The sequence below is a fragment of the Pseudorasbora parva genome, chromosome 24 (assembly GCF_024679245.1).
Source record: "Pseudorasbora parva isolate DD20220531a chromosome 24, ASM2467924v1, whole genome shotgun sequence".
NCBI lineage: Eukaryota > Metazoa > Chordata > Actinopteri > Cypriniformes > Gobionidae > Pseudorasbora > Pseudorasbora parva.
In genome coordinates, this window is record NC_090195.1 from 5,371,455 (window position 1) to 5,382,685 (window position 11,231).

Here is an 11,231-nt window from a genome sequence, read left to right on the forward strand (position 1 = left end):
TTCCGGATCTCTCTTTTTAGACTGAGAATGTCAGAGTACAAGAAAATAATACGTGGCGCAGGTATGCATCCCCATACGCAAAAAACAACAACTGCGATGTATTCTTTCACCTTTCTATCAGAACCAGCATTAACTTCTTGAGCAATTTGAGGTACAGTAGCTCGTCTGTTTGATTTGACCACAAGGGCCAGCCTTCACTCCCCACGTGCATCAATGAGCCTTGGCCGCCCATGACCCTGTGGCCGGTTCTCCACTGTTCCTTCTTTGGAGCACTATTGATACTGACCACTGCAGACCGGGAACAGCCCACAAGAGCTGCAGTTTTGGAGATGCCCTGACCCAGTCGTCTAGCCATCACAATTAAGCCCTTGTCAAACTCGCTCAAATCCTTACGCTTGCCCATTTTTCCTGTTTTTTACACATCCAACTTTGAGGACAAAATGTTCACTTGCTGCCTAATATATCCCACCCACTAACAGGCGCCGTGATGAAGAGATAATCAGTGTTATTCACTTCACCTGTCAGTCATATTGTAATGCCCGATCGGGATATATATACACAGTATAAATATAAATAAATAAGCCAATTTGCTACTGCAACTATACACAATCATATGTTCACATGCACTGTAACCAAATGCACTTTAAAATATGAATTTATTAAAGGGTAAGTACCATTTAAAGATTATTTTATTTTTTATTTTTTTTACAAAATACAGTCCAAATCAAGCATACAAAATTACTCTTACTATATTACTATTTACATAGTTCTTAAAATCCTCTAGACAAAATAAGGTTTGTTTATTAATCAAAATTATTTAAAATCTGAGGACACTGAAATGGTGTAACACAAATACATATCAAATAAATTAAAATATGCAGCTGAAATTCCGGACATGAGCAGATAGAAGAGATTCAGTTTCAATCAAAACTTCATATTCATCCATTGAGTTCCAGTGGTGTTCTTAAATCCCATCTGAAGATCCACTCAGTGCTGCTTTTTTTGGGACTTGACTTTCGGTGAGAACATGGCGAGGTACGGTCGTCTCCTGCGTATCCGCACGTCCGGCTGGTCGTCCTCTTTGATGTATCCTGTTGAGAGCAAAGCAATGAATGTTATCTAAAATGCTTCAATGACCAAGATAAACTGATTTTTTTTTCTTCTTCTATGGGAAGTCTATACATTAAAGTTGTTGCTTTGGGCTCTACTAAAACAGGTTTTCATGCTTGAAAAATACATAATTTTTTACATATTTGACATTGTTTCCGCTCCTCTCTTCCTAGTCTGTCAGTAATGGTGTTTAGTTCCTGTCTCTATGAAGCCCTTTTATCTGAAAAGCACAATATGCTCTTATTGGTCGGCTGGACCAGTATGTTGTGATTGGTCAACCGTTTCGAGCATGTTTGGGAAATGTCCTGCCTCTTACCTTAACTGAGTCGAGTTTCAACACACTACTAACTAACTCAACTGCCTTTTTTGCGTATGCCTTAGGCAGGAATTAATTAAATGAGGAATATTGTGACATGTTTGTTCCTGGAAGAAAACTCAAGATGACCATAAAGAGCCATTTCAGAGAGTTTAGAAACATTGATATATAGAATAACTCCCGCTGGAGTGACATTGTGCTTTTTCATGCTCAGACAACAGCATAACACACTAAAGAAAACATAAAAAAGAATATGTGCTCTTTCAAAGTCTCAGACTCACTGTTTATCAGGCTTCCGCTAACTCGGTCTTGGAGGGCCACTGTCCTGCAGAGTTTAGCTCCAACCCTGATCAAACACACGAGCAAGTGTTACGGGCTGCGAGTGTAACGGATGTTAGTTTTTTTTTGTCTGCCTTTCTTCTCTCTAGTTGTGCTGTCTTGCTCTCAGGTCTCTGCTGATTGGAGGAAGCCACTGTCACTCTTCATCAAGGTGTCGTCTCTGCAGCCAATCAAGTGGTGGATAAAGTCTTCCAGCGTGTCCTGATTAAGGAGTGTGTGTCAGGTGTTTCAGTTGGAGTGTCATTGTGAATCTTTTGTTATCTTGTGTTGACTCCACACTTGATTCTGTACTGTGAGATGTTGAGAGTTAAGAGAAATTTAGTAGCCTACTTTCAGGGGAAATAGAGAACAGGTAAGCAGGTCGCGCGATGTACATCTTGCCCGCAGTTATAAAATGTAAAACACATCAGGTAAGAGGTGAGCGCCCTCTTTGTATTTTTTATTGTTATGGCGTCAGATACGCCGAAGATTTAGTTTTTTCTTTTCAAATTTTTCTTTGGTTAGGTAGGTTAGAGGGTTTTGGGGAATTTAGTTTAGGAACTATTTTTGTTTTATTCTTTAATTTGGTGCTGCCACGTTCCTTTTTCCCCATTAGTTTATTGTATTTCTTCTTTTTATATTTCCTTAAATGCATTGTATTATAGCGCATACATACTGATTAGTGGCTTCGGCTTTAAGTATTAATAAATCAATTGGCCTTATCAACTTCTGTGTCCTGTCTTTTCTGCTGCCCGCTCCATTGCAGCAATATTAACATCTAAATGTTACGTTCTGACCCTAGACCTTTAAAAGTTCGTAACAGCAAGCTAATCAAGGTATGCAGGATCACTAGAAAATAACAGGAAGGTGTGTTTGATTAGGGTTGGAGCTAACCTCTGCAGGACAGTGGCCCTCCAGGACCGAGTTTGAGGAACCCTGCTGTATATACACAGGGAAATAATGCATTTTTACAAATATAGCAAAGCATTTTGATTGTTATATAGTTCTTAATAGTGCAAAACCTCAAAGTTACATCCATTTCTTTCTATTTGTAAAAATGACATGATGCAGAACCTCTTTCCACACAGGTCTGTGTCGACGGGAAGCCCACTTCCCAGAAGTTCTCGGGAGTGGAAGGTGGAATGTAGCGGTAGCGATGCCGTGAACAGGAAGACAGCTTTTTCTGCCTCTCTTCCACTGGAAGGTGTGCATAATACTGAAACGACACAGTGCTCTTAATTACAACACAATTATCAATATTATGACTATTTAGAAAAGGGAGATGTATAGTTGATCATACACTGTATAAACTGACTCACAATTTCACACTCTTTACAATAGTGGCCTTTTAGTTTTCTCCTTTCATCTTTCTTACGCACAACTTCCACACGAGCAAAGGACTTATTACTGGAACAGAAAGTAGAACATGTACAATGTCTTTATAAATATACTTTATGAAACATTTTCTTTTGCTAACAATTTTATTATCCTAACCATCTATTGTTGACATTAAATCACTGGATTTTTTCATATGCATATATTTAAAATTCTTTAATCTAAAGTAATTGCATTAAATTAAATACATCTATAAATAATTTTTCAAACCAGTTATTACAGTTAAAAAACTTTAACCATTAAAAAAGTGTCACTTGAAATAAAATAAATATTAACTGAAATAAATATAAAATAAATAATTTATTTCAGCTAGCTGCCAAAGCAAAAATTTTATTTTCATTTAGTTTAACCTGATGTACTAAAATAGTTAAAACTAAAATAAAAAAGATGATAACTACATAGACATATTTATTATATTTCTATTTATTATTAAAATATATATCAAAAATTGACAAAAAAATTAATTAAACAATAATTAAAAAAAACTTTAAAATGAAAAATACAAACATAGAACAGAATTTACATACATTTATTTAATAAACAGAAAACAGTAATATTGTGAATATTATTACAATTTAAAAATAATATATTTTATATTTTAATATACTTTAAAATAAAATTTACTTCTGTGATGCAACGTTGAATTTTCAGCATCATTACTCCAGTCTTTAGTGTCACATGATCCTTCAGAAATCATTTGACACTGATCATTGTGACACTGAAGGGAGTAATGATACTGAAAATTCAGCTTCTGATCACAGGAATAAATTACATTTTAAAGTATATTAAAATAGAAAACCATTATTTTAAATCGTAATAATATTTCACAATATTACATTTTTTTCTCAATGATTATTTTAGTATCTCAATAATACTAAAATAACAGTGTTTCAAAGTATCTGTATAGCAATGTTCACAATATAAATCTTTCCAAAGCAGCTCAACAAGGTTTACTACAAATACAAGCATATATCACTCACCTGCTAGATGTATCATCGTCAGACGTCACTCGTTTCGGGTCTGCAGGCCGGCGGAAGAGCTCTGAACAATCGCAATATGTTTGATAATAAGGTTTAAAAGATGAAGGACAAATACAACAAAGTTACTGGAAAACTGTGTCTGCTATTCAGAAATGACTGGAAAGTGAACCCTTACCTTCTGCCTCTTGTTCTTCTTCATCATCATCCTCTCTCTCCTCCTCATACGTTAGGTCTTGTTTTGGAACGGAGCTCTCGTCCTGTGGACAAGACTCGTATTCTCCGTAACCGGTCTTATCGAAGATATCAGCGAGGCTGTCATTTGCCTTCTGCCCAATTCCTGTAGATCAATCACATGTGGAAGTTGTCTGTGGGCGGCTCAGACATTAATTCAAAGCTACAAATCAACTCAGCTATTGGTTCACATAATACCAGTGGTTTGGGATTTTCCTGTGTCCTTCTGGCCTCTCAGCAGAAGACTGTGACTCACAAATGTGCAGTCAGTGTCCAGTGTTTCCAAGTCTGTCTTGAATCTGGCCTAGTGCAATTTGGGAAAAAATGTCACTAATGCAAACATATAAACATAAATGTTAATATTTTAAAATAACTGTTTTATATTTAATGTATTCCTGTGATCAAAGCTGAATTTTCTGCTGAATGCTGCTCAGTAAACCTTCAAGAAATCTTATTATCAATGTTGAAAACAGTTGGGTTGCTCCATTTTCTGGTTTCAGAATTTGTTGATGAATAGAACGTTATGTAATGTTATGTAGTTGTCTTTACAGTTTAGTGCAATTTATCCTTGCTGAATAAACACTCATTCAGGGTGTGTTCACACTTGGCATGTTAGGAACCCTGGTGATATTGCTCTGTCAGTGTGGTTCATTTCAGATTCAGATTCAGATTCAACTTTATTGTCATTAAGCAGAGTACAAGTACAGAGCCAATGAAATGTAGTTTGAATAAGTGTGAACGCTGCCACCTGAACCCTGGTGCGCACCAAACAAGCGGACAGAGACGCTGAAAAGATGGGACTCGCTCGGCTTCCAAACGAACTCTGGCGCAGTTGGAATGAAATATGAACACAACATGGACCAATGACATGTAAAGAACCAAAAACATGACATGTCGTCATAAGATGCAACCCTAAAAAGGACAGAATGCTCACTTATACCTGTTCCTTATTGCCCATCAGAGTTAAGTTGAGGAAGCGCGTTTCCTCGCAGGAAATCTTTGTCTTTGTCTGTGACGGAGGGATTCCTGCCGCTGTTTTGACTCCTTTACACATTTTATAAGCTCTTCTTCACAAGTTCCCAGCGGGCCAAAAAATCATACACACACAACGAGTGCATTTAGCCCAGCACACCGCATTGTTTTCGATGTACGGTAAGTTCTGTTACGAAATATATATGCAATAAAAGCCGACCAATCACGTTGTGAACATACCACTATGCCTTTAGGCTCGGTGTTAAAATTCCAGTGCGAATACTAAGTGGAGCAGGACTACACTTTTTAATTTTGTTTTTTTCGGACCAGACCAAATGGAACAAGCAAACTAAACTACAAGTGTGAACACAACCTTATTGTTAAAAATAAAAATTTGTGTAAATAATAATGGTTAAAAATAATAATGTTTCAGATTTCATTTTTAGCGTATATCAGTACCTCAGGTTGAAGAGAGCTCTCTGTATCATACTGAGTCAGATCCGCTCCTGGATCCACACTCCAGCTCTGATCTGTCATCAGATAAAAGACCCAAACATCAGCAAAATGATTCACCCTAAACTACCCAAGATTATCAGTAAACTAAATTCGATGTAAACTAGTAAAATTATGACATATTGGATCTGTCTTACCATATGGAAAATGTGTGTGAAGAGAACTTTTGCACGGTGTGTGCTGGTCCAAACATTTCCTCCTCTTGGAATCCTGCAAAATTAAAATAGATAAAATTAGAATTTTTTTATGTGAAACTATTTTGAAATGTGTAAATCATTAGATGGTAACGCTGTGTGTCTGTATCACTTCTGTCTGATTGTGTCTAACCGTTGTTTCCTGTTTCTTGCTCTCTATATGAACATTATCAGGAGTGGAAGCAAATATCATCCCCTTGATTTCGGTCTCATCAGGATCATCCAGGCTGGAATCAGAAATCTTCTCTTCTCGTTTCCTACCATCTGTATGTTTTCTCTTTCCTTTAACTGGCACACATGTGCTGTTGTTTGAAGGTGTGTGTGGAATGTCGTCTGCGGGTGGCTGCAGCTGCTGCTCTCGAGAAACTAACGGGCGGCGGTGCAAAATGGATGGCGAATCATCATTCTGGACTGCAGTGATGCTGGAAGAGATATAAAAAAAAAAAACAGTAACAGTTTATAAAAGTATTTCAGTTCCAAGCAACATTTTTGTCTCACTGGTCATTAGTGAGAGTTCAAATGGTAGTTTGTTTGGAATTAACGAGTGTGTCGTTACATGTTTGTGCAGTCACGTGACTCCGGTTGTTGTCCTCGTTCAGTGTGAAGATCATCATCATCCTCCTCATCAAACTGAAAGGAAAACACATTGGATATGTGAACACACACTCCTGAACACTGCCGGTATGGATATATAGAGGTTTTTCTTTACTTAAATAAGCAATTTTTATGTCATCTTCAAAATGCACAACTGAAACTAAACCTGAAAAGGCATATTGGGATACAATAAATGACTAAGATGTAGAAGTCAAACGTTAATGAAGATTAGGCCAAACCTCTTCTGGATTGACGTCTATATGACAGGTCTCGGGAACCACAGTCCTGAAATGTTTCTTGGTATTAGGCTCTAAAATAAAAAAAATTAAAACATTGAATTAATGCTTACAAAGAACATCATCTAAATACATATTGCTTCAAAAGAGTTTGACATTATTCTAGAAACTTTTAACAAATGCTTATTTAAGTTAGTTAAGGAAAATACATTTAAACTCAAAGCTGAATGAAATTTTATTGATTAGATATAAAAATATGCATTAATATTACAGATGAAGATGCAGTACCTGCAATACATGTCACATCCATTTCACATGTCTCAGCGACCAGCACACTTCTGCCATTACAGCCGAAGGGCACAGATGGATCTCCTCGCCTGGGTTCTGTTCAAATAAATACATATTTAAAACAATAATAATATACATGTATAATTGTAATTAAAATAGCTGTTAATTAACTAAATAAATATATAGCTACCGGTAATTATATATTTAAAAATGTTTAACTAAATAAATATACATAAAATAATGTTTAATATATTAGACATAGAATAATTTATATCTATGTATTTATATACTATATTAAAAAACAAATATATACTGTATGTATAAAACAACAATATACATGTTTATTTGTTATTAAAAAAGTTTATATAGAGCTATTTGTATATATTATAATAAATCCAATAACTATGTATGTAATTATTAAAATAGCTGTTAAATAGATAATGTAATATATGTATATATAACTATTTATATGCATTTAAAAAGTAATAGTATATATTTATTTATATACAATGCTACCCCCCATATATATATATATATATATATATATATATATATAACAAATCTCATTGTTTTTTTTTTCACTCTCAAGTTCTCTTAAAATAAAGGAATTATGGATGAAGGTCAGAGGTGTTCACCCAACACACTCTGAATGGTTAAATGTGGCTTTTAAAATCTAATTAGCACGTCGCGCATACAGTCAGTCATTTGAACAGTGCAGTTGAGCGTTTTTCCCCATATTTCTCACGAGTGTCTAACCAGGGTGTGAGAGTGATAATGGTGTCTCGGCGTAGCGGACGTGGTTCTGTTCTTTCCGTCGTTTCATCTTGCTGGCAACAGGTAAAGACAGCGGACGGCGAGGAGAGTCAGGGATCATCCCCTCCTCTGTCTCAGAAGGCACATTCTGTGGAGAACTAAACACACACACACACACACACACACACACACACACACACACACACACACACACACATAAAGACTGCTCATGTGATGCACTTTATCAGTATTCATGTCATGTTTCGTTTGACTCACCCAGACTTTCTAAGTTGCTCTAGCTCAAGACTCAGTCTCCTGTTTTCATCTTTCAGAGTCGTCCTCTCTAAACTCAGCAACACACACATTATCGCAGGGCTGATACTACCTCACAGATGACTCACAATGTGATGATGCAATATGATGATGTATAATAAACATATAATATAATAAAATCCTCACCTAGCTCAGATACGACAGGCAGATTTTTCTGATTGTCATCATTAAACTCAGTATTAGTTTTTTTAATATGGTTCTCCGTCACAGCACAACGATCACATGGTCCAGAACACACCCTAAACACAGAGACAAAGAAAACGGCAACTTACAAATGTCAGAACAACAAACAAAATAAACATCATTAATGTTGCTAAAGCTTTCCAGGGCACCTGTCCTCTAACTGTCTGATCTTCTCCTGCAGGATCTTCTGTTGCTCTCGTAACTGCTGGTTCTTGCTGTGAAACTCACTCAGTCTCTGAGCATCTCTGAAAGGGAAGCCATATTATTACATTTAGAGATCATATTTTGATATTTAATACAGTATTATTAAACCAGAAGTTTAATAAAATCCTATTTGTAAGTCATTAAATCAAACTGATGTATAAAAATCCTCATGCAGCTTTGAGCAATGATATGTTCCTATATACAGTATAAGCCTTAGACTTACAGACAGCGCTCTTTCTTCAGTTTGGTTATTTTCGCCTGTAATTCTGAAAATGAGAAAAGTTGATGATGTTTAGTCAGTGAAAAAGCATCTCATATTGTTAAACTTAAATTATTGTTAAATACACTGATTTCATAGGGCCCTCAATGTACATTATGAACTAGTATTTACAGTGAATGTAATGAATTAATATAGTAATGCAATTATAATTGAACTGAAATAGAATAGACTTTTAGCATTTCCTGAATCTTCTTTTTTTTAATGGAAGCCCATTTTCACAAGCTTTCGTAAATCTTATGTATGACATAAAAGTCAAAATCAAGACAGAAAAAAAATCCAAATCATAAAGGTGACTAAATTAGGACTAGATTAACGGTAGATTGTTATAAATAATGTATAATAATGCAATGGGGGACTATTTGTGGGTGCTGAATGCTGATAATAATAACACAATTATTTTAATGATAAACAAATAAATAATAATAAAAACCTTTCTTTATTTTGGCTTAAAACATGGTAATAGTAACATATAGTGATTCATGAGTTCAGTAGTGCGATTTGTATTGAATCGTGACAAGTGTGTATCGTTACACCCCTGCATATTATGAGATAAGTCAAAATTATGAAAGAAAAAGTCAACATCATAAATCGTAATTAGGACTAAATGAGGGGTGTAATGGTACATTGTTGTATATAATGTTGAATATAATGTAATGCGATGGCGAAATATTTGTGGGTCCTATCCTGATAATAATCAAATAATAATTTTAATAATAATAAAGAAATAATAATAAAAACATATCTTCATTTTGGCTTTAAATTTCGAGATAGTATCGCATCGTGACTTTAGTATCGCGATTTGTATCGTATCGTGATATAAGTGTATCGTACATCCATCCTTATATTTATGAGATAAAAAGTCGAAATTATGACATACATTTAAATTATGAGATCACGTCGAAATTATGACGCTTTAAATCACAATGACACACTGAGATAAAATAAATTATATTTATAGGTTGATTTCCTATGTAAAGGAAATTGTAGTTTTTTTAATTGTATAGTCGGATAAAGGTTTAGGCTGTAAATTACCTTGCAGTGCAGAGTCGTGGAGTTCCTTCACGGAATGCAGCAGATCCTGGAGTTTCTCCCTGGAGTCTGCAGGAGCGCTGGAAGCAGGACTGTGTCCACTGAGATCTGAAGTACTCATCCTCAAACAGTCTCTCAGACTCCTTCAGTCGGAGCGGCTTCACACACAAGTGACAACTCAAGTATTGAGACAAAGGCATAAAGTTGGCGCTCACTCTCTTCGCACAGCTGGTAGACTAATATATTCCGCTTGGCAGCTTCCAGAACGACACCGTGGGCTACATGTATTCGAACAGAACCAAGGAGTGTGTATTAAAAATAAAACGCGTCGCAGACCTCGTGAAATTTCTGTTCCATAATGTAAATATTCGGATCCCGCGCCTTCGCGGTGGATTCTGGGAGTTCAGCAGAGGCTCGTCAGAAGGACGTTCCTACCATCTAGTGGCCTTTCTGAAAACTGCAAGAATCTATCTATCTATCTATCTATCTATCTATCTATCTATCTATCTATCTATCTATCTATCTATCTATCTATCTATCTATCTATCTATCTATCTATCTATCTATCTATCTATCTATCTATCATCTGCAGAAGCAATATAATATACTGCAATAGTAATCATATAATACATATAAATAAATAAACAAAAGCCAAATACGCTGGACAGAGTAACTCTAAATACTGTTTAAATAATTATTTATTATTTATTATAAATATAGAACAGCACACATCAAGCCTCATCAAGCCTGCATGTATTTGAATAACAGGAATACAAATAAAATGATAAATAAATAGTAAAATAATGATTTCCTATTTGAACATACTTTAAAATTTAATACAGTTTGGTGATCAAAGCTGAATGTGCAGTGTCAGGATTCTTTGATGAACAAAAAGTTAAATAAACAAAAAGTTAAAAAAAAATGTTATAACAATATTATTTCCTTTCTTTTTTGAAAGAAATTAATACTTTTATTCAGCAAGGATGTGCTAAATGTGTGTGTGTGTGTGTGTGTGTGTGTGTGTGTGTGTGTGTGTGTGTGTGTGTGTGTGTGTGTGTGTGTGTGTGTGTGTGTGTGTGTGTGTGCGTGCGTGCGTGCGTGCGTGCGTGCGTGCGTGCGTGCGTGTGTGTGTGTATGTATATATATATATATATATATATATATATATATATATATATATATATATATATATATATATATATATAGTTTCCAACACTAAAAATAAATCAAAATATTAGAATAATTTCTGAAAGTGACTGAAGACTGGAGTAATGATGCTGATAATTTAGCTTTGCATCACAG

The 11,231-nt window shown here is 35.2% G+C and overlaps 1 protein-coding gene across 1 annotated transcript; it reads right to left on the reverse strand.

The window, feature by feature from the left end:
- Positions 1 to 721: 721 nt before the first annotated feature.
- On the reverse strand, positions 722 to 10,327 carry rbbp8 (retinoblastoma binding protein 8). Its single transcript, XM_067435255.1, has 18 exons — positions 9,933 to 10,327; positions 8,844 to 8,886; positions 8,566 to 8,661; positions 8,360 to 8,472; positions 8,177 to 8,243; positions 7,904 to 8,058; positions 7,148 to 7,243; positions 6,863 to 6,933; positions 6,586 to 6,659; positions 6,163 to 6,451; positions 5,973 to 6,045; positions 5,782 to 5,852; positions 4,549 to 4,654; positions 4,295 to 4,456; positions 4,120 to 4,180; positions 3,064 to 3,151; positions 2,819 to 2,960; positions 722 to 1,091 (listed from the first exon to the last, which is right to left on the reverse strand). Exons 1-18 carry the CDS (start codon positions 10,048 to 10,050, stop codon positions 988 to 990), a joined length of 1,929 nt encoding a protein of 642 aa, XP_067291356.1. The 5' UTR covers positions 10,051 to 10,327; the 3' UTR covers positions 722 to 987.
- Positions 10,328 to 11,231: the final 904 nt, after the last annotated feature.

Excerpts from the sequence above, each read along its gene's own strand:
- rbbp8 (XM_067435255.1), bottom strand. The coding sequence starts at position 10,050 with ATGAGTACTTCAGATCTCAGTGGACACAGTCCTGCTTCCAGCGCTCCT. Across the intron at positions 8,244-8,359 it reads GCCTGTCGTATCTGAGCTAG|AGAGGACGACTCTGAAAGAT; the intron begins GTGAGGATTTTA and ends TGCTGAGTTTAG. Across the intron at positions 3,152-4,119 it reads GACGATGATACATCTAGCAG|TAATAAGTCCTTTGCTCGTG; the intron begins GTGAGTGATATA and ends TTTCTGTTCCAG.